General features: G+C 39.9%; 1 protein-coding gene across 2 annotated transcripts in view; it reads right to left on the reverse strand.

Annotated features, from left to right (window-relative positions):
• anapc1 (anaphase promoting complex subunit 1) overlaps positions 1-22,301 on the reverse strand; it is a 64,573-nt gene extending 42,272 nt beyond the window's left edge. For both annotated transcript variants that reach the window (XM_040139472.1, XM_040139471.1), the window contains exons 1-24: positions 22,139-22,301; positions 20,768-21,007; positions 20,212-20,376; positions 19,871-19,913; positions 19,659-19,756; positions 18,216-18,298; positions 17,949-18,022; positions 17,705-17,850; positions 17,470-17,627; positions 16,512-16,643; positions 15,772-15,990; positions 15,064-15,159; positions 14,667-14,757; positions 13,808-13,873; positions 13,561-13,698; positions 12,982-13,125; positions 10,549-10,609; positions 7,555-7,610; positions 6,976-7,107; positions 6,786-6,860; positions 5,410-5,532; positions 4,474-4,643; positions 2,440-2,531; positions 1,124-1,272 (exon numbers count right to left, since the gene is read on the reverse strand). In XM_040139472.1, the coding sequence (XP_039995406.1) occupies positions 1,124-1,272; positions 2,440-2,531; positions 4,474-4,643; positions 5,410-5,532; positions 6,786-6,860; positions 6,976-7,107; positions 7,555-7,610; positions 10,549-10,609; positions 12,982-13,125; positions 13,561-13,698; positions 13,808-13,873; positions 14,667-14,757; positions 15,064-15,159; positions 15,772-15,990; positions 16,512-16,643; positions 17,470-17,627; positions 17,705-17,850; positions 17,949-18,022; positions 18,216-18,298; positions 19,659-19,756; positions 19,871-19,913; positions 20,212-20,376; positions 20,768-20,983 (2,727 nt within the window). In that variant the 5' untranslated portion in view covers positions 20,984-21,007; positions 22,139-22,301. The remainder of the gene's footprint in view (positions 1-1,123; positions 1,273-2,439; positions 2,532-4,473; positions 4,644-5,409; positions 5,533-6,785; positions 6,861-6,975; positions 7,108-7,554; positions 7,611-10,548; positions 10,610-12,981; positions 13,126-13,560; positions 13,699-13,807; positions 13,874-14,666; positions 14,758-15,063; positions 15,160-15,771; positions 15,991-16,511; positions 16,644-17,469; positions 17,628-17,704; positions 17,851-17,948; positions 18,023-18,215; positions 18,299-19,658; positions 19,757-19,870; positions 19,914-20,211; positions 20,377-20,767; positions 21,008-22,138) is intronic.
• Between the last annotated feature and the right edge of the window lie 1,665 nt (positions 22,302-23,966).

The following is a 23,966-nucleotide window of genomic DNA, read 5'->3' on the forward strand; positions in this document are numbered from 1 at the left end:
TTATAATGACTTTCCACGAAATGGCTTGACAAAACCCCGAATATGTTCAAGTGTACAGATGATCAAATGTGTGTTTAAGTTTGCTGATTTTGCCTCAGAAGCCTGAAAAACAAGTCAGGATGGCCTATGTAATTAGGATTTACTCTGATTTCTCCAGTACTATATGTTTTTGTTGGTGATTTTATGAACTCTGCTGTAGACAATGACAGGTCAGAAGATTTGATTGTGGAAGTTGCTCAGTTGCTTCTCTACTTTTGGACCTTTTTGATTGTGTTAAAATGTATACGCAGCACTCTGTTTCTGTCTTATATGAATTGAGTGTCTTCTGAGCACATGTGGGCTGGGGATGGTTTTACATATAACACAATAATAAAAATTCCATTCATTGATCTATCTTTCAGATTATTTTAAAACTGATACTACATATTACACTACACTCCTACATGCTAGCCAGCCAAATATATCTGAACTATTTTGCTCAGTGATTTCTATTACTGTATATAAATGTAATTTAGTCACCATCTGTACTTGTTATACGTTTGCATTTTTTATTACATTTTGGGATCCTGATTACTAATAATATTCACTCTTCCTTATTGTTTCTTTTTTTGGGGGGAAACATAACTAAAATTTTATTTTTTCACAGCAGCATTATTATTATTGTGTCCAAATAATAATGATTACGTTTGGCAGCAGCAGGTACGAGCCAAGGATGGACTGGTTTTTCATCACCTACATTAAAAACAAATTGTTTGACGTCCTTGTAGCCTGGTCACCTAAGAAGTGTACCATGTGACCGTCCCTGGTTCGGTGACCTGGGTTGCGTGTCTTCCCCCTTTGTTTCTACCCATGGTTTCAGTCTTCCTCTACTGTTTACCATTATATAAAAAGGAAAAATGCCAACAACGAATGACTGACGATAACCCAGTTTTATGAACTTCAATATCGTTTTCATAATTTTCCCCAGGAATTTCGATCTAATCTGTTCGGTGTGTCATGATTCTATTCTCCAACACTTAAATTTCATGACTGCACATTACAGAAACAAGAATTTCAAACTCACAGTATTGACTATACTACAATAACTTTGTTTTTATCAAATACAGAGGAGCTTTGGTCGTACCAGAACCAGCAGCCTGGTCCTCTGACAGATGCCAGGCAGGTAGGGGAAAGGAGGGATCTCTTCTCCTCTCAGACAGCTACTGAGCCAGCTGAACACACATGGAGGCTCCGCTCTCAGGAAGGATGGACGCTGCATTTGACCAATCAGAGCTGAGGTAGGACAGGTGAGGAGCAGGAGGAGGAGGAGTGAGGAATAGAAGGAGGGTGAGGGAACAGAGACGGAAGAAGCGGAAAGAGAGGGAAGGGTTGACAGTGTGTGAGGAACACGCAAGTTGGGGTGGAAGTGGAAACAATGGAGGATGGAGGAAGGAAAAGGGTTGAACAGGATATGGTTTTTAATGACAGAGAATGGGGGAGGAGAGGAAAGGAGCAAGGGAGGAAGGAGATGATACAATCAGTGAGTCAACTGTGTTGAAACGTTTTTTTTTTAAAAATAGTACAGAGAGACAGTGCACTGTTCTGCTGCGAATCACTAAATGTGTATTATTCCACCACTAAAAAATAGTTCCCAAAAAATTAAGTCCTGTCTGACCGATGTTTGCTAAAAACTACAGTGCCCAGCTATATTTGGAAAGTATTTTTGTCTTTGTCTTAAAAAAAAAAAAAAAAAAAGAAACTATATATTTGTTAGTCAGTTTTAAAGATTTTTGTCTTTCGGAGGATCAGTGGGCTTAGGGCTGAGAGCCACAGACAGGGTAGGGAAATCAGAGAGAAATATATATTGTTGATTTTAGCCTTTTTATGAAATTTCTTGACAGTAAGAAAAAATATTGAATAACAAAAGTCTTATCCTTTAATGGCCATTCTTGAGACCTTAATTTCCCATATTAATTAGGGAAATACCCCTTTAAGAGGCAGTCAATCAAGTGTACATGCGTGCATTTATTCCAGAAGGATTTCCTTTTTCACGTCGTGTTAATGTCGCACACGTTGAATACCAGTTACATACAGAGGTGGACAAAATCACAGAAAACACCTTGCATTCTAACAGATCTGCAAGTACCCATTCACTGAGGCACACATAGTGTTTGCTGACCGGTGTAGATAAGATAAAACAGTGGTTACAAGTGGATCTTCACCAGCAGCGACTGAATGGCACTTAACAAGATATTACCTGTTGTTAAGTGCCTTTCCTATTATTCTGTCCAAACCGTGTGTAAATTCGCTATTTAAGAGTTATACTACACGAAACCCCAGACATACAATGGAACCGTAGAGCCGGCCTTTACCAGCAGCAGACAATCCAGCCCCACCTCAAGCAGGTCTTGTCGGTTTCCTGACTTGATACCATTTATTAGATTATTAAAGGGGTCTCACCCTGGTCTATGAGGCAGCTCTCAGTGAAGCCGCTAATTAATGAAGGGTAGTCTCTCCAGTACAGATCCACATATTCATCCAACTGGAGGTCCCTGCAAACAAAAACAAACCGATCAATATTTATCAATATTCCTGTATAGCAATGACTCCATGTACATGAATACATCACACACACTCACATACTGGAGATACGTACATCATAAGAGGATTGGAGGTTGGATTTTTTTGTTTTTGTTTGTTTGTTTGTTTAACTACACCACAGTGACGAAACGAAGTTATTAAGTCTACCTCGTACCAGGTCTTTCCTAGTGTCTATCTCTGCCTATCCGGACACTAAATTGCTACAGGACATTGAATCAAATCTAAAAATGGCTCTACATTCTCAAAGTGCCTCTGTGGCATTAACTTGTTTTTGAGCAGCACACGAACTCACAGCCAGAGTAATTAACAGCTGTGAGTCATTCCCATTCTACTTAACATCAAATAATCAATAGTTTTTAATCCTGGTACCAAGCCCCGACTCCCACACAATTTGAGAGTGTGTGTGTGTGTATGTGTATGTGTTTCCTACATCGGGAAGTAGTTAATGTGTTAGTTATCCAGTTTTGAAAACTGATTAAAGAATTCACGTGTATGCCTGTTAATCTAAATCCTTTAAGCCTTCAGCTTTCAGCCTTCTCAATTCCCTTTTATGCTTTTACACAACCTAATTACCATGTGTTTTTTTTTGTTTTTTTTTATATTTATGGTTATTTTTTATGTGTTTATTACCAATTCCACATATAGTTTTTAAGCTTATAGCTTTTGATTGTTTTTAGGTTTGTGATTTTAAAAAAGACTGTATAAAAGTCAATAATAAGCATATAGAAAAAAAAGAAAAGAAATAATATATTTTAAATTTAATATTTAAGACTGTATTTTAAATATCTAAATCTGATATTGACGGTACAGTAATTACACTACTGAAATTGTAACATCAAGAAATGGTACTGTACAGTGATAAGTCAGCACATAAATGTGACCTATATTAATGTGTCTGATCAGGGTGTAGGTAGTGAAATTTGCTGCAATCTGGGAGATACCTCTGGCTTTTGCCCTCAACATTTGATGTGTCACTTTCCTATGGGGTAGAACTTTCCTGCACCAGGAAATCATTTCTGTAAAATATCAAAGCAATGGAACACTCTTACATGTTGAGGCTGCACTTTGCGACGTAGCCTAGTCAAATCACTGTCAATTTACACGATATTCTCTACGTATACTTTTATATTATTATTTTTTAAATCTGTTTCGAGATTACGAAACTGCTTTATCATAAAATGGTATTATAAAATGTGTGAGGAGGATTAAAACCAATTTCTTCCTTAAATCCTTTAGATAAAGTTTAAAAAATGAAATCTACCCCGAAGAATATCTAATAAAACAATCGAGACCGCCATTTTCACCATAACCAGCCTGATAAAGCAGCAAGAGTATAAAAAAAAATTGCACCATACTTCACAGCATCCCACATACTAACCAACACAGGCCAATTACTCTGTAGAGCGCTTCACTCTCCCACTCCACCTATTATGTTTATGCCATTGCCACCAATCACAGCAGTCACTTGACAACCTGTTGAAGTTTATTTCGAGGTACACACCACTAAAGAGCCTTGATTACACACAAGCTTTCACTAAAAACAAAGAACAACGTGTTCACCCTTTCTTCTCATGGTAGGAGTAAAAAGTAGTTGGTGGAAAAGTAGACCAGGTTTTCTTTGTTGTAATAAATGTCACAAGTCTCTTCTTTGTTTAGTAACCTTTATGTATCAAAGCAACCGTTCTTGCTTTTTCTGCTACTTCACATTCATTCAGATCTATGTGAGCAATACTCCCCAAATCAATTTGTAAATACACAGTACACTGTACTCACCTGGCCAGCCTGCACCAGCCACATGCTATTTACTTTCCTCGAAGCAGCTAATAGAGACATTAAAACACACACACACGCGCGCACACACACACACACACACACACGTACAGCAGTGGTTACCTGGCCAGCTGCTGCAGCAGACAAACCAGTGATGAGGCTCTTGCTCTCTGCAGCTCGTCCAGCTGCAGCTCCTGATAGAGCAGATGGAGAACGTAGAAAAGTGCGGGAATGTGGGGGAAGAGAGGAGCTGAACTGTCCAACTTCAGGGATGGACTGGGAGGAGAAGACACCTAGGACAAAGGAAGAAGAGAAGAGGGGGAAAAGTTAAGGGTACAAGGCAAAGAGGGGTGTACGGAAGGGGTAGATGTATCAGTAAATTTGTACGTACACAACATAATCAAGAAGACTGCAGGTATTACTATCTATTTTTACTAAAGACGTGTTCATGTTAGGGTAAAATGGTCTTTCAAATATCATTTAGACAAGTGATTCCCAACCTTTTTGTCTGACGTACCCCTGACATACCCCCACAGCGCTGTCAGATAAGCTCCAGTACCCCTTCATCAGCACCACCCGTCACGTTCCAAATGTGTTCTTGTGTATTGATGTTAAACTGGATCATATTATGATAACTCTTTTGATCCTAAAATTGTTGATCTATAATGTAGGTTTGGTCTCGTTTTTACAGTAGTTTGGGCCAAGGTTGCATTTGGACTTTCGCAACTTTCAGAACTCAGAGTTTCAACCATTTATCCATTACTTTTCACTATTGATGTCCTCTCCACACTTTTCACTCGCTAACTAGTTTAAACACACTGTGACCTCCAGCAGGTGGTGTTCTGCTGACGCAGGTTGGTGGGTAAATATACTAAAGATGAACAAAGAGGAGGTAGACGAACACATGCATCAAGAAAGATGCAGCAGAATCTATGTAACATCAAGTCTTATCCAAACAAAGTGCATCATATCCATCATGATCTAAACCAGATATGCAGCGCAAACAAACTAAATCAAACATCATACAATAAACAGATCCACCCAGAGTGAGTTACATACAGAGGACAGGCCCTCAGTTTCTGTGGTGAGAGTGTTGTTGGAGCCACTGGAGTCCACTGGACCGCAGGAAGGCTGAAAATTCATCTGACCGTGGTAATGAGACCCCAATAAATAGTCCCAGTCCTGCAGAGAGAGGAGACAGGTATAAAAATGAGGTAAAAAGGTGAGTTAACTGTTTCACCAGTCAGTGTTTTGGCTGTAGAGCATAGTATCACAAATAAAAAGAATAAATAAAAGGCTGAAAAGATCTGAAGATTTTGTTTTTGATGGGAGAAAAAGGTAGCATGTGTTAAAGGAAAAAGAACCTGAACATTATTGTTTACAGAATAGAAAAAAAACATTGAAATGAATCTTGTGTATCTATTGTAGTGCAAGAATAGTTGTGAAGCATGTGGAAGACGCAGGGCTCAGAGATCACAGGCTGAAGAGGTCAACAGTATGCTTTAATCTGAGTAATGCAGACAGACACACACACACACACACACACACACACAGAGCAGAGCCTAAGCCTCCAGCTGATTGACATTTGACAGTCACGTTTCGCTCTGATGAGAACACACACAAACACAGAGATTACTCCACCTCCAGGAATATTTTTAAAAAGTGTGTTATGTGCGTGCGTGCGTGCGTGCATGCATTATTGTGTGTGTGTGTGTGTGTGTGTGTTTAGGACTTCAGGACAGACTACACGTTATTTTCTCTGTTATGTCACATGCTTATTTCAGAAACACACTGTCACCTGGGGTAACCAGGTTCGTCTATAGTACTGGGCTTTCCCCATAGCTGTTAGGGCACATTTTCTGGCTGCAATGTTTTTATTTTTTATTGTTTTTATTTTCTCACCCACGGGAAATTATGAAAGCAAAATAATTTCTCAGACTGGCTTTCCATGGCACATGAAAAAGGCTGCCAAATTTTTCTAGTGTCTGTACAAATTTTATATCACTTATTAAATATCTATATAAAATGTTTCAGGTTCTCTTCTTACCTTAGGGAACTCCCAGGCGCTGTTGGCATTAATGTTTTTTCAAAACCTAGAAACTATGATTTCCAGGATGTTCCCAAAACATTTCAGAGATAAAGTCTAGGTCTGACCTTTTCTGTCGGGAAAACTACCCTTACGCTAGTTGGTTGTGTCACAAGGTGGTTGAGTCAATTTAGAGTATTTATCCCGTTTTGAAGATCACTCTAGTTACAAAGCACCCTCTTTCATTGTCTTTGCTCCACATGAAAGGCTGTACAGTCCATTCCTCACAAAAGCGTAATGTCCCTAATATTTTACACATCTACAAGTTTTCTTAAACTAGACATCAAAGATGGTTATTGTTGCTAATTGTGCCACAAACATTGCAACCAATCACACTTCAGTCCCACACCTCATCAGAGCCTCCGTCAGATGGACGAGCCTTCTTGGCTGCAATCACCGGAGAGAGAGGCACTTCAAAATGCAGCTGGGGAAAGACGGGGGAGGACAGAGAGCAAGGTCAAAACAGGTGATTTAGCGTTCAGAGTTAAATGAAGGTTTTTACAGGTTCGGAACAGGAGACACTTCTACAGCTGACTTACGTTTCTTGTCCAAGTCAGGCGTTCAGTGTTGTAGCCCATCAGTGTCATGAAACAGGTGACAAACAGGTTCCACTCTGCATGGGCACTGGGACCGCCGGGGGCGTTGTAGATGTTATACCACTTCACCAAAACCTGCACAATAACGTGAACAGTTTTTACTGAATTTTTAAATTAGCCGACTTGAAATTAAATGTATAATGAGTTTCTCAATTATCACGAATGGATTTTATTCCAGCAAATATATCGATTTAGATTTATGTCATTTTAAATAAAACATTGAGAATGCACTTGCCAAAAAATAACGATGGAGGCTGGGCATAATGGTTACTTTTCATAGCAGACAGAACATCTGGTTGCATTGTACCATTGGTTCTCTTAGTGAAGAATCTCTGCACAACACGTTACATATTCGATATATACAGTTCACCTAGAAACAACTTCGCTGGCATGGCATTACTGAAGTAATAGATAATGCAGTGCCAGTATGGGTTTGCCCACATCTGTCTAAAGAAGAATCCATGCAGCCTGATGTGGTTTCTTTCTGCAGTGTTTCCAAAATTAACCATCAGTCCCACAAACCTTCATGGCAGCTTCCTTGGGCAGGATTAAACGAATCGCCTGAAGGCATTTCCTCACTGAAACAAATCAGAGAGAAAAAAAGGTGACAATAGAGAAATACAAGATGTAATTTTATAGAAATCTTTATTCCATATCAGTAAAATATTAACAAAAACTTATCAATAGTTTTCTTTAACAAAATCCCAAGTTATTTATTTAAAAAGGACCACTCTGGGATTCCCTGGTAGCCTTTGGGTTGAAGGCGCTGACCATGCACTGTAAAATCCCACTTTTTTTTCTGACACTCCATCTTTCTCTCCCCTCATTCAACTAGTGCTGCACCCATTTTTTTCCAGTTTAAAATTTTCAGTTTATAAATGAGCATGGATTCCTTTGCTTTAAGTCATATATTATATCAGTTCTTGTCTTTGTCCCTCGTGACAGCGTTTGCAGTCACAATACAACCAATGACACTGTTATCTAATATCATTCACATTGCTCAAGTACCCGAATTACAGACCTGTCTTCATCACAGTTTGTGTTGTTTTACTTTTGACCAGAGAGAGAAGACCGTCTGACACTTCGTAGACCCATAAATAAAAAGACCCATTGCAGCCTCGATCATGTAGTTTTTTTCCATACTAGAAAAAAGAGGGATTTCTGGGAAATTTTAACCTCAATGCAATGCATCCTGGGAAGTATATGCAAATAATCTAAAAATATTCTGAAATAACTTAAATCAGTTGTTTACGAAAACAAACCATTGGACATTTTTGTCGATTGAACTCATTATTATTAGTTCTCAAAGTGATAATTAAACAATTTCAACTTGAATCTGACAAACGCGAGCTGGCCGAACATTCTCTATTTGTAATGGATCACAGATTAAGATTATACATTCTCAGGACTTCCTCACTTTCAAATGGAATTCACCTCAATCTCCTACAAAATTAAAATATGTTTTAAATCTGCTTAATCTAAAGTGTTCTGGCCTCATCTAGAGCTGAATACCTGAAAACAGAGATCATGGTATGTCCCCGCACTTCTCCCTACATCATGAGCAATAACACACATCTCTCATGGCTACTAATGCAGTCCGGTGTTCAAACGTTGTTAGTAGAGTAACATAGCTGGATTAACTTTTGACCTGCAAATCATAAATATCAAACATTCAACATTTTAACAGCCTGTTCTTCTTAAGATCAGAAAACAAAAGAGGAAATTAAAAAAGAACCACCACTAGGACAGTAATTAGTGTTACTGTGTCTCCTACCGACTCAGACCAATCAGATTCCTAATCAACGTCACCAGGCTATCTTAATTGGACATCCAGAGTGGGAAAGGTCAGGGAAGAGGTGGATAAATGCCATTTCATTAGAGGGAGAAAGCCTCATCTATAGAATCGATTACTAAATAATGGGGAGCAACGCATGGAAAAGACACAAAGGCAGGCACACACAAGGCAGACAGTCAGACACACACACCTTTGTGACGCAGTGGGCTTTTAAAAAATAAATACGTTTTTTGTTGTTGTTTTTTTTTTTTTTTTAAAAGGTGAGCTTTAACCAAAGCTAGAGGTGATTCAGAAACTTCATTCATTCATTCATTCATTCATTCAAGGTTCATGGTCGGAGCAGATGTTGAGATCTGAACAGATCCAGGGTCCCATTAGTGCGTAAACAACAAAGAAGATGACCAGGTGACCTCTTTATTTTGTTAGAGAATAAAATATATCGTGAGTGTAATGCATATCAATTATTAAGTACTTGGTCATTGACTAGTTTTTGTATTAAAGAGATGAAAATCAGGATGGAAATGGAGATTTTTATTTTTGGTCGAGCAGCTGCAGGAGCAAGTCATTTTCAGAACTTTGTTTACCAACCATTTGTGAACCAACTAGGACCTCAGCACAAATAATAAAGCACATGTAGGAGGTTACCAAGTAATAGCAGACATGAATCTTTGTGCTCAACTTACAGACCTAGAAACCAGCACATTACCTTACCACCCTGGCACATTAATCTGTTTAAAGAAAAGCTGTGAATTTTACTGACCCCAGGAACAGAGAGGTTGTGGGTTAATTTGCTTATTACCTGAGGTTCCCAAGCCATACCCATATTATATATTTCCCACGTAATTAGGTCTTTCAATTCCGCTCTTATTTCCCCCCAAAAGTTAATATCTAAATGCCTTAAAAGGGTTAATTTAAACTTTGCTCTGTAAAACATAAAGCTCCCAAGGGAGAAAATAAAGATCAGTTCATGTAAGATCTTTATTTATAGTCCACTAACATGCTTGCCACAGATAACTGAGAAGAAAAATAGAATTAAAAAAAGCACAGAAACATGTGGTCCTGATTTTTTCTTATTTTTCTCTCAGAGCTACACATTGAAATTTCACTGTGGCTTAATGATTAACAGTGGGATGCTGTGTGTGCGTGTGTGCGTGTGTGTGTGTGTGTCTCCCCTGTAATGGCATCCTCAATGCATCAAGATTATACGTCACTATGTAACGACGCAGGGCAGCTCTCAAACCTGATTTCCAGGACTTAACAGCTCTGACTCAGCCATCTGTGTGTGTCTGGTTGTGTGTCTGGTTGTGTGTGTGTGTGTGTGTGTCTGTGTGTGTGACAGAGTGTGTGACAGAGTGTGTGACAGAGTGTGTGAGAGTGCGTGTGTGTGAGAGTGCGTGTGTGTGAGAGTGCGTGTGTGTGTGTGTGTGTGTATGAGCGAGAGTGTGTGAGAGTGTGTACATTCGTGTGTGTCCGTGTGCGTGTGTGAAAGGGAGAGTGTGTGCGTTCGTGTGCGTACCAAGTTTGAGTTTTAGACCTTGTAAGTGAGAGCATTTTGGGAAATTGAGGATATTTTGCCTGGTCCTCACTTTCTGACACACCTCCAAAGGGCTGTCTTTATGACCTGGGTTAAGACTTGGTATTATGGTTTAGGGTAGCTCTTTAGGAAGTATAAACATGTGTGTGCGTGTGCGTGTGTGTGCGTGTGTGTGCGTAAGTCTCACCCAGCTCTGAGGTAGCGATCTCTGGAATAGAGATCCTCAGCATTGTGCCACTATTTAGTTCCTAGACAGAGAAAGAGAGGGTGCACAAATTAAATTCATACGCTTTCAGCTCAGTTTCATATCAGGGCAATACAACTGGATCAGCTCTCAAGCAGAGTTACAGTGTTGTAGCAGCTCTATGACAATAAAATATCTGCAGTTAATCCTATGCTTGACTATAAATCTATTTCTACAGAGGAACGAAGAATCAGAAGGAGGAGACATTTTGATTTGTCACAGAAGGAAAAGCATAGATGTCACTAATAACATTAACAATGGCTCTGTTCTAGTCAAATGGTCCAGTAAGCCATGAGAGTGGGACAGCATGCACACAAACCAAGACTCTGGCTAAATGGAATCCATCATTCACACCTGTGCTTTTCCTGCTGTGACATGTCGAAATGTCTGCTCAGTGTTCACCACCAGGCAACGAAATACCTCTGCAGAGAATTTAAAAAAAAAAATCCAGCCTAACAGAAAAATAAAGTAGTGTGCAAATGATTCAGTGTCTCCGAGTACGCAGACACCAGCACTTAAAGAGTAGAGGCTGAAAACTGCTGCTGTTCCTCTCTGTATCAGACTAAACTTTCAAGCCTCGCCCCATTCAGCGATATCACAGCAGGTACTTACCGACTGGGGTTTCGCCACAAAAATGCTTGAAAGTTTCAACCCATATAGACACAGTCCGACCTACGCTGACTCCATGATACGGTGAGTTATTACCTCTTGCTTTGGAAGCAGTGTTTCCTGTATATATCTATTTGTTCGGCCTACACAAAAAGTTATGTATGCTTTTTAGTGTCCTTCCTCTCAAACAGGTTTTAGGAATCAAATAAATGCAAGATGGAAATCCTAGAAATCTTATCCATTTTTGACACTGACAACAAGTAATAAAAAATAAAAAATAAAAATAAAAATCTAGCATACTAGTTGGAATACTTCAAATGTAATCCGCATGAAACAGGTTTTATACATATGATCCTGACAAAAATGTTCCACATCTAAAACCTGAATTATGCAGAATAATTTACAACCTACCGCAGCAAAAAAAAAAAATAAATAAAAACACGCAACTCAATTTACAAGATTTCCAACATCACACCTCACATTTGTCACGACCAAAAAATGACTGACTGAATAATATTTTTACCTGTGAATGCGCAGCTCCCATTTTTTAGGAATCCAAGTGTATACATCATCATTCTAAATATTTCAATTACTTTTGAATAGTTGCTTTATAGAGGAAGAATAGACCACTACATCTTGTTAATTTAACGTCGTGTTTTCTCCAGCGGAGTGGCCCCATTCTTGTCATTATTTCACAGCACTGAACTGATAAGCGAGAACCCCTGATGTGCGGCTTTGATAAGTCCAGCAAGCTGCATTTGCAAACAATTAAGTGTCCAGACACATCAAGGAGTCAAAGGATCAACAAACAACACTGTTTGGTTAAGGGTGGTTGCTGTTGATGTGTGCGGGAGAGAAAGAAACTGTGACATTCTGTTGGTGAGTCCCAGGACTGAAGAGGACTGCCTGTACCAAGTCTGACAGGACTAACCCATGGGGCAGAAACACACGCAGAGAGATACTCAAGGCTTTGCGGCTCTCATTCACAAATATTAATGGACCTGAATCACACATACACACACGCATCACTGACTAGAAATACCCCCTGGAGGGAGACTATGCTGTTCTCTATGAACAATCGGAACGGCAGCAGCAGTCAGTATGAAGTTCCCTTTAATGCACTACTACCCTCTACTTTTTTGTTTAATTTCTGCAGTGTGTGCCACAACAGCAGTTCCCCAAAAGCAGACCAAATCATTTACTATAAAGAACTGATTCAACTTCAAAGGATAAGTGTGGGTTCAATCAGTAAACTGCAATGAGCGTTGACATATGACTGCCATTACTTGAAACTTCCAGACTTCACAAACAGCAATTTAAACCACTGCAGATACAAAATTACGCATGATTCTGGAACAGCTAGTCCTATATTTTGCCTCAAAGTTATTCAAAATGTTTTTCTGCTGGACAGACTTAGGCAAATCCAAAAAGGTTTGTTGAGAAGTCGTCTTTTTCTTCCACTAAAGTCACAATAAAATCGGAGGACAGTAAGTTTTGGAAGGGTTCCTGCTGGTGATCATCCCTTCAAAATCCATTTTCAGTCATAGTTGCCTTAATTTAGAATTACTACTTCTTGCAATTTCTAATTCTTGAGAAAATAAAACGAAAAAGACTAACTTGATCTGTCCTAAACCCCATTAGCATTTGATGCATTTGAATGAAATTTTCTGATGTAGAGTACCAAGCATTTCTACTGGTCAAAGTGTTGGAGTTAGACCAAAAGTCATGTGTTTCTCCTCTTGAAGACACACACACAAACCAACCTACCAGAGTGACGCGGTTGCAGACGGGGTCCCGCAAGGCATGGATGTAGGGCATGGCTTGTTGGAAAGTGTAATCTTCCAAAAATGAGGCTTCGTGGTGTTTCATGTTTGAACTCCTCAGCTCTGACACTGGTGAAGGCATCACGGCCTGGAGGAGAGGAGAAGAAAGTGAGAGGCGAAGCAAAAGTGGAGAGAAAAAAGGAAAACGGAAGGAAAAAAACTGATCATAAATAAAAAAAAGTCACGGGTGTAGCAATACAGGCTGTAAGGTATAATGTGTGTGAGAGTTTATTTCCCGATTATTTCAAGCAGCAGAATGGAATAATTATAAAACAGGAAACCAAATCAAGCTTCCATGTGTACTGTGACAGATTATCTCGCGCTGTGGAAATTGTTTCTTACACGGCAGCGAGGAGGAAAACTGATATCTACAACTATAACAACTTAGTTCAGATAACACAAGGAGGAATGCACCGAGGCAAAGATAACCTAAAAATGCATTATTACAAAAAAGTACCAAAAAATCCAATTATTGAATCTATCAACGTGAAAAGGACAGTATGTTTACAACACATGGCAGTACCTCATCCAGTCTTTGGAGGTGCCTGCTACCAGCGTTAGCCGGCGTGCTAACGTTCTCCACCGGCGTGCTGAGGTGAGGGAGGTGGTTGGTCAGGCTGAAGGTGGGCGACAGGAGTCCAGGGACAAACACCTTACTGACCTAGAGGAACATGTCCATTAATTGTTATCATTTGGTAAAGGCTGTTGTGGATCAAACTGCTGTGATGGACTAATCTGACTAAGTCTCGGAGGTTTGACTTGGTCCTTACCCTGGTGATTCCTGTGTAGAGGACCAGACTGCCACAGGCCTCCAGAACCAGCATGGCATCTATATTCTGAGGACCAAAGTTTTATGATCCGATACATTTTAAATGCTGCAAATAATAATTATTTTCAATACTGATTAATCTGCTTATGATAATTCAATGCAAACTGTATCTAAAAACTAAACTATGTATTCAAGGTTGTGTTTTACACAGTTTTGAGAGAGTTTTGTTTGATGTTAAGCATAGCAGAGGAACACGGTTTACGATATCGCAAATCAGTTTGATTATTTTACATGATTTTGCACACGTTTGCCATGAAATGGTATATAGTTATAAACCATACCTTGTATAGCAAAGATTAACGAAATATTAAAAGCTTTTTTTTTCTTTTTTAAATTAAAAACAGGCTGCTATCTGGCTATTGACACAACTAAAACACTGCTGGAAAACCCCGCACCGTATCGTCTGCTTTTAGTACCTGCTTGGTCTTGCTGTACTCTACTGTAGCCTACAGTGAGTTCAGAATGGCCTCTAGCAATTAAATGATTTTAAAAGATACACAGGTCACGTTTAAAACTGATATTCATTGTTTTTCATGAGAGTACAAACCCTGATTCAGGTTAACTATCCTAGATGACTAATATACCAGCAAATGTTCACATGTGAGAAACTGGAGCTGGACAACTTTTAGCATTCTTGTTTTAAAAAAAAAAAAAAAAAAAAAGACGACATAAATTTTCACTCAATTAGTAACATTGTTGCTGATTAAATGTAAATCAACTAATTGTTTGTGCCCTAACTTGTGTCGCTAACCTTCACCTACTCTCTGAAAATTGTATAAAGCCTAAACATTGCAATGTACCTGCAGAGGTTCGGCATCTTTGGCAGGGATGGTCGTTACAGAGGCGAAGATGAGCTGAGATGTATCATTGCTCTCAATAAACTTCACACATCTGTGGAAACAATGAAAAAGATGTTCAATCGTAAATGGAGACGTCACCGCAAAATCCCAAGGTTACATTTTAACTGCATGTATTTTAAGTGGTTTGTCCGGTGTTCTACGTACTTGAGAGATCAATGTTTCTGTGAGCATTGTTCAGTAACTGCCGGACTGCTCTGTAGAACCTTAGATTTAAATAAGTCGAGACTTTTCCAGACTGTTTTTATGGGCCCCAAGATTCCATAATATATAATATGTGCCTGCTAGGGTCTATTTCAAATATGCATTGTGTAAGAATACAGTGGGTATGTTTGCTCACCTGAGCTGTTGATGGGACTCCACCAGGAAACAGAGGTAGCGGTTCTCACAGACGTCAGAGGTCAGGAATACTTTAGATGCCTGGCTGCTCATCTCCCTGAAAACGCAAAAACACAAACAATCCGAAAACAATCTCACATTAAACATCACTGTGAGGACCCAAGCTCATATGTGATTTAGAAATAATCTTTCGAGCTAGAAAAAGGACAAGAGCTTTGAAGTTGGTGATGATGGTTGCAGATGTGACACCCTCTTTTTGACGCCGTTATCGGCATAAATCACAGGAACTTTTTAACAATTAAGTAATTCTAAATAAACTGGCCAATTTGGGTCGGTCAGTCAAAATGAAATGCTGCACTTCTCTCTACCTGGGTGCTAACAAACTTCCTCATGGTGTGACAGAGAAACCCACAAAAACATGTGTTTGAGGAGTACCTAATTACAAATGTACTAAGATTACATTAAAAATCCAAATTTATCAAGAAAATTATCTGACGTAACACAACGGAGGAATACATTTCTGGATTTCTGAAAACTAAGTAGCTTTACATAACTGAACTCACCAGAAGAAAGGCCATCAAAGTCGAAATCACATTAAAATAAAACTATCGATAATTCACCCTCAATAATTGTCTGTCACTGACAGAAATGAATCATGGGCCAGTACAGACTGCATCTGTTTTCAGTAGGGTCCAGTCCTGGTAATCACCTGTGACAGCCGGCGGTGACCGTCTCACTCCACAGCTGTTCCATGCAGAGGTCGGGTATGATGGGCTCCATCTCTGGCACGAGCATCGTCTCATTGACCGTGCTGTTGGGCGACGGTAACAAGCCATGGTGCCCCCTGGGGGACGGGCTGTGGAAAGACGTGTTGAAACGAGCCACACCTGAAAAGGACGGAGCCGCCATGCCTGGGGAGTGGGCGCGGCTGGGAGAGAGGGATGGCAGAAGAGAAAAAGTCGCAGAGTAGAGTTTTTGATCGCTAGTTGTGTTGTGGAGGAAAGTTTCAATGAGCGGATACTACTCAAGGACGCACATGTAGGTGCATTTCTGCCAACTGCAGGAGGAGATGAAGCAAATGTGTGTCGTTGGCAATAGACCAAACAGAGTAGATTTACAAAATGCTTACTCTGAAGCATGTTAGGATTTTAAGCATGTAACTAGATAATCCTGTGTCCATGCCGGCTTTTTTTTTTTTTTTTAAACAAATTTTTGGTCTTACCAGTTGTGCTAATAAAGCCTTATTCAGCTTTTACATTTAATGCTTTTAGGGCATTCTTAAATCTGCCTGGGAGGGTCAGTAAGGAGCTGGGTCTGCATTTGTACCCGATGTCACATACTGCATACAGTATATTCTCTGAATTGTTTCTTTAAAAAAAAAAAAAATAATAAAAATAAAATAAAATAAATAAATAAATACGTGCCTCTTCACTTTAAGGTCAAACTCACCTGAGGGCAGCCATGTTGGATATACTCGGGGAATGAACACGGGAGTGTAAACCTGGTGAGGACGTCATGATCCTGCTCTGGTTGCTGTGCAGAGCGCTGTAGTGGAGAGGAGAGCCTGTGCCAACAGGACAACTAGAGGCAGAAAAAACAAGGATGGGGTCAGACAACAGCCAGGGACCCGCGGGGTTCAACTGAAGTCATGATACCATTGGAAACATCTGACATTATGAAAAATGAAAATTTGTCATGCTTTCCTTCTCTCTTTTCTGTGCTTGATTGATTTGTTTTTGTCATTCTCACACATTTACTGTTTGTCTTTTAGTCATTTAACAACAGTCAGTCCAAGGAGAGAGGGAGCTGTGTCAGGATTGACTGTGTCATCCTTAAGTGTGTGTTTGTTTATTCTCCATGTACGCATTATATCGAGATACTACTGTATTAATATTGATGTCTTGTCAAGGTTTTGCTCGGGAAAAAAAACATTTCTTATGCATATAAATATTTAATAATAATTGCAAACATGATTGAGGCCCTTTCATATGAAATCCAAAAGACTCTGAAGTGGACATAAGGCTGCAACTAAGAATTATTTTGATAAGCAATTAAATCTGTCGATTGGTATGTCTTTAATATATTAAAAAAAATAGTGAAAAATGTCTATTATAATTTTCCAAAGCCCAAGGTGATGTCATCAAATTTTTTGTTTTATTCAACCACCAGCCCAAAAAAACAAAGGTAATGTGTTTACTATCATATATAACATAGAAAGCAGCAAATCCTCATGTTTGAGAACCTGGAACCAGAGAATATGTGGCATTTTTCACTTTAAAAATGACTAAATTAATGAATCAATTATTCAAATGGTTGCCAATTAATATTCTATCTATCAATTAATCGATAAATCAAATAATTATTGCAGCTCTATATGCATACAACACTTTCACCTGACTTTCATTACCTTGCTCCGGTTCCAGGACCGAGCCCAGCTGCCCCACTCCCACCGGGGGAGTCGAGGCGGGAGATGTTACGGAGGTGAGAGGTCAGGAAGCCTGAAGCCATCAGACCTAACGGTGTGCCGACTGGCTCGGTCGGACACCGCAGGACTGCAGACCGCTCCTGATGGAGGTAAGAGGCTCACGATTAGGGACAGGTAGACTCTGTGTGTGTTTGTGTGTTTGCGTGTGATCACTCACATCATGCGTGACCTTGCGCAGGGCCCAGACAGAGTGTATTCCCTGAACAGTGTCATAGGAGACAACGATAGAGGGCTGACAGCAACAGAACACTATCTTCATGGTGGAGTCAGACGCATACTGCACACAGGAGCCTTCAAACAGGCCTGGAAAACACACACACACAGATTCAGGTCAAAATATGGTGGTTACTCATTCAGGGAGAGAGAGACAGAAAATGCGTGTGATCATGTGTGTGTCATACCCGCAGGCTTACACACCACTGGCGCGATCTCGTCTAGAGGATGCAGCATGCTGAACAATGTGGGCAAAGGTTCCCTGTAGAAAAAAAAAAAAAAACTCAGTGACTCAGTAATCTTCCAAATGACAACGGTTTGTTTGTACACGAGTGTGTGATTGGGACGATGCCTTTTATGTAGACACATTTGTTCAAGTTCCGAGCTTGTGTGTGTGAGACTTCATCTTCACCGTGAGCCTGTGCATGCACATGTGTGTGAGTGCTGGTGCGTACCCGGGGGGGCTCAGTTGGGCGTCGGTCGCTGTGTTTTTTCGTTCCAACAAAAGTCCAAACTTGGTCGCCAAGACATCTGAGACCTGGAGGAGACGAGAGGTTGGACAGGAGAGACACGTTGTTGTATTATAGTTTAATAATGATGGCAATATTGATCAATTAATATTCAGGAAAAGATGCCATTCTATGGACCTTGTGTTACACGGAAAACCAGAAGTGCACTTTCCCTTTAAACTGACCCATCATGACTACAGACAAACAAGGATACTGACGTTCATCAAAAGACATTATTTAATGAACATTAAATATTTGTGGCCAAAACTACTAGTTCCATCCTCTAACGTGGGAGCATTTGCAGGTTTTCTAAGCCTTCTGTGATAGCACAATTTTGGACTTTTAGCATGACAAAAAAAGGAATTTGAAGATGTCACTTTGGGCTCTGGGAACCTGTGATGGACATTTTTTTTTACTGTTTAATTACTTTTAACTGATCAAACGGTTAGTTGATTAATTGAGAAAATAATCAGCAGATTATTTAATAAAGAAAATAACTGTTACTTGCAGCCCTATTGATATTCTTAGCCACCAAATAGAGCTAAAGGGTCAACTAGAGAGCAGCACCCCAAGGGATTCAGTGTCAATTACACCCCAGCGATGTCACATAGGCTCTCACAAGGATTTTCTTGCTCTGCTGACAACACAAACCAACAACTAGTAACACTCATAACACTTCATGACCATGTTTATAGGCCTCAAACAAGAAAAACACACACAGGAACAAAAACTTGATTTCCCCTGAGCAGCTCACAAACACTGTTTCTACAACTTATTTGTAATAACAGATCCCTGAATTGAATTACATCTTGTTGCTGTGCAACAGACTGATGAGACCCACACACACACACACACAGACACACAAACACATAACACTTAAATTCACATGTGCATACACACATATACACAAACACACACACACACACACACACACACACACACACACACACACACACACACACACACACACACACACACACACACACACACACACACACACACACACACACACACACACACACACACACATAGGGGAGAAAAGCATCCAACCATGCATACACACATACACACACTCGTTCCAGCTCAGCACATACACAAACACAAGAGGGGATTTATACACACACACAATTAAAACACAGACATTTGATATGGATGAGGTTGATTCCCCATTGTCAGTGATCCAAATTTTCCAATACTATTAGTTAGCCAGACAATAGCTCAGTCCAGGGGAATAGCACTAATCTGAGGCATGCAGCATATATGTAGAAAAGACACAGTTAGGGACTTTCTCCGGCTAACTGAAATTTAACATATGCTTTTTGAATTTCTCTGAATCTTGACTCCTCTTATCCTGTAGAAAAAAAAAGTTTTTCCACCAGTATCCCTCACCTGGAAGGGTAGTGGTGAGATGAAATCCTTCCCGGTCACAGTGTGAACATTGACACAGCTACTCTGGATGATACACACTGTCTGCTCCACTTCTTCCTCTGCAAAACAACATTAAAGATAAATAGTTTCTTTATAAATTGAACAGAACTACAACATACATTAAAAGATAACTAGAAATAATAATTGCTTCTTAAATTTTAATGATACTGTACCATCTTTCTTTGACTGAGGAACAGCAAAGTTACACCATAAGGCCTGCAGACAGAATAAAAGAATGCTTGAAATGTTTTGCCCAAAATAGCCCACATTATATGGCAAAAGAAAACTTTTCTTATTATTTTATTCACATGCATGGCCTTTGTGTTACCTAGGAAGATGAATGAAATTTAACTGGCACCTGAATTACCATCTAAAGTTTCAAAATAAGATTTAAAAATGAAACACTTAAGGTTAAGCCAAATTACATTTTTCCTAATAAAAATCGACCCATCCTCAGACACTAGAATAGCATTGCAGTTAGCTTGCAGTCTGAAAACAGGGTTTAGTGACCGACCTGCTGCACTGGGCTGTCAACGGTGAAGGCCTTGTATACATTGGAGGCTTGGGTCCGACTGCCCTGGCTCCAGACGACCACATTTCCTGCTGCGTAGAGCTCCTCTTCAAACTCCACATCCTCCTCCCTGACTCCCATGCAGCCCTTCCTAAGCTGCCAGCATTCCTGCCAATCAAAACACTGGTCAACACAACAAGGACAAAATCAAAAATACACACAGTTCCGAGTTATGTGTATAGAAGTATTACTTTCATGATTAAGGAAGTGATGAAACATTACTTTTGGTAATGTTTAGTACTACTATGTTACTTTTAGAGACGAAGAAAAACAAAGAAAGAGTTTTTCAGTGCCATGCAAGAGAATAATTTTAAAACAACAAACGTGATTTAAAAAAAAAATTTAATTTTCCTTACTTTATTTTGTTGTACTTCCAATTTTTCTCCTTATGCACTCCTGGAGCTTTTATCTTAATTTAGTGTTTTATAAAGAGAAGCGCTCGTATAGCTGTCATATTAGCACCATTATGTTAAAGCCATGTAATGCCCTGCAATCTCACCCTCTCTCGCTCCTGGAGACTCACTTCCTGCAGGGACCCCACAAGGCCGGCGGCGCCGTCTGACGACCAGAGCTCGGAGGCAGGCTGAAGCTCTCTGAGCTGCAGGTTGAAGGCATTTGGATGGTTCCTGCAGTGCTCGCGGCCAAACGGGACAAACGACTGCAATTCCCCTGCGGCGATCATCGTGGCTGTCTCTTCATACACGACTTCCGACATGAGTTACAGATATCAGCATTATTTCTGGAAAGAAAATGGGATGAAGAAGACAGAAAAAAGTTTATAAGCTGTGTTTTGTTTTTTTCCAATTTACTGGCCATAGCACAATCTGATGGGTTTAATATATTCTACCAGACATTTCACTGTTGTGCATGTAGATAAGATCATTCAGAGTATGACAGGAGAGCGGGGAGAAAAGAGGGACGACTCTGTGTGCCATAAAAGAAATCTAGAGGCGTAGCTACACCAATCCGAAACCTAGCTAAAACCTAGATTGTAAACATGGAACAACTACCCACAGTCAAAAACATAAGTAGAAGGTAGAGGCAGAGTGACCGCGGGGTTTTCCAATGGAGTTAACAAGGTTCTCTGTAAATAAAAAAAGTTGTGTAGCTGTTAAGACAGCGGTTGTCAAATGATGGTACTGGGTCTTGAAGCTGTACTTGAGGTGGTCCCATCAAACAAACAAACGTAGAGCTGCAGCGATTAGTCGAGCGACAGAAAATTACTCGGCGACCGATCTGACGATCGATTAATAGTTCTGAGTAAAAACGTCTCTGATTCAAGCTAGTCCAGTGTGATTATTTGCCGTTCTCCCGAGTGTTCTACAATAAATATTTCAATAGTGATGGACATAAGATAACAGGCAGATCAACTGGTAAAGAAAATAAATGTCATTTCTTCGCGCCGACGTAGCTGGAAGTGTTGTCTGTATGTTGTCTCTATTTCCACAGCCCTAGTTTGGCCATGATGACACAGTCTCCAACCAGGCTTAAATTAACTTTATCCCTCACAACAGTTCATGATTCACGGTGCAACACGGCATACAAATCACTAGATAACAATTTTGCAGCATTAATATCATATTATTTCTACTTTTACATGGTGCTGTTGACTCTGACAGATGCTACATGCTAGCAGATCCTCAACTTGCAAATTGAGCTCAAACGAAACTCAGGATTTGTCAGTGAATATGATGCAGTGATTAAAATAAATACACGTGTTGACATTTATTCTGTGATGTGACTGGCAAATTAGCCTTAGCACGCTAACGCTAAACACCCGTAGAGTACCGTTGATCTCACTGGCTCGATTAGCACGCATGCTAACGTTAGCCCCAGCTGGCTTTGAATTAGAGACAATTTGGCCGCTAACCTGATAATAAGGAATAGTCTGGCTCTTGTCGCGGAGTCCTTGTCTTTCCTCTGTATGAGCCTCCACCGGCGGCAACATAAAAACAAATCGGATCAGGAGCCAAACTGCGGATTTGGCTACGGCAGGTTTTCAAACAAGCGCGGACATCATTGCTGTCCCGACATCCTCTTCCTCCAAGAGTCAGCCAATCAGCGGCGAGGTGCAGGCAAGGGCAGAGCTGATTGGCCGACTTCATCAAGGCCGTTTCATCCAGATGTTCAGCAATCTGTCCCACTTCACTCCCAACATCTGCTCTCCTTGACCCCCTTCATCCTCTACCGTCAGGGGTGGAGGTAAAGATTTGGATCAGTAGATCAGACTCTTTCTCAAAATAAACATCTGCTTCTGCTCATGTGTAGTAAAATACACCTCGTAGTCACATTTATATGCGACCACAAAATGCAGTTGTCATCATCAAATGCTTCCTGCACTGCTCTTTTTTACTTGACTTTTTCAAATGTTGGACTTAAGATAGGAACATCCTGCATAGTATAGTTCCTTTAATGTTTAAGTTTTGGCAGCAACATTAAATATTTTGGCTATGGTACCACTTGGGCCACTTCATCCAAAAGAATCATATATTATATAATGTGCCCTCGTCAGGCATTTTACTGCTTATTGCTTTGCTCTCAAAACAGCCTCAGTTCTTCGTGGCATGGTTTCCACAAGATGTTGGAAAACTTCCCTTTGAGATTCCAGTTCGTGTTCACATGACTGCATCACATCATTTTTGCAGATTTGTCAGTTGCACAGTCATGCTGCCAGGCTTCCGTTCTACCACATCCCAAAGGTGTTCCATTGGATTCAGATCTGGTGACTGGGGAGGCCACTGGAGTTCACTGAACTCATTGTCATGTTCAAGAAACCAGTTTGAGATGACTTTTGCTTAGTGACGTGGTGCATTATCATGCTGGAAGTAGCCATTGGAAGATGGTAAATTGTGGCTATAGAGGGATGCGCATGGTCAGCAACAACACTCAGATAGGCTGCTGCATTCAACCCATGATTGATTGGTATTAAGGGGCCCAAAGTGTGCCGAGAAAAACAATCTCCACACCATTACGCCACCAGCAGCAGCCTGGACTGTTGAGACGAGGCCGGTCGGGTCCATGGATTCATGCTATCGACGCCGAATTCTGACACATGGTAAGCAGATCGTAATCAGCGTGCTTCAACTTGAGATTGTTCAAACCAGCCTACATTTTTTCAGTCTTCAACTATCGCATTTTGATGAGCCTGTGCCCACTGCAGCCTCAGATTTGTGTACATTTTGGGGGTAAATAAAACTTGAAAAATGTATAAAAGCTAAGATTAGTTGATAAATCTAATTGGTAAATGGTAGTTCTAAAAACCAACTGGCATAGCTTATCTTAAGGTTAATTAAATAAATGATGAAATGAATCTATGAACTTTGACCCCCTGACAAGAGGTCTCAATACAAAGATAATATAAATTTCAAAGAGTGATGTCTAATCGACTTTCAGACCTGACAACATGGTTAAATGTGGAGGATATTAATAAATGTTGCAGAGAGAATCAGTGTCACCCTAATTAAGAATAAATAAGCTGATATTTATATGGGGAAGTGGTGAGTAATTACCAGCATCTGTTTAAAGTCACACTCAGATTCAGACCCAGACAACAATTATTTAACTATTTTACATTTTATTTTTATATTAGATTATTATTTTTAGTTTTTATTTTATTATGTGAGAAATAAGTTATTTGCAGAATGCTAGCTTTGTTTAGAAAAACAATACAATATGATGTTGACATCAACATATGTAAA

This window comes from Xiphias gladius, chromosome 11 (assembly GCF_016859285.1).
Source record: "Xiphias gladius isolate SHS-SW01 ecotype Sanya breed wild chromosome 11, ASM1685928v1, whole genome shotgun sequence".
Taxonomy (NCBI): domain Eukaryota; kingdom Metazoa; phylum Chordata; class Actinopteri; order Istiophoriformes; family Xiphiidae; genus Xiphias; species Xiphias gladius.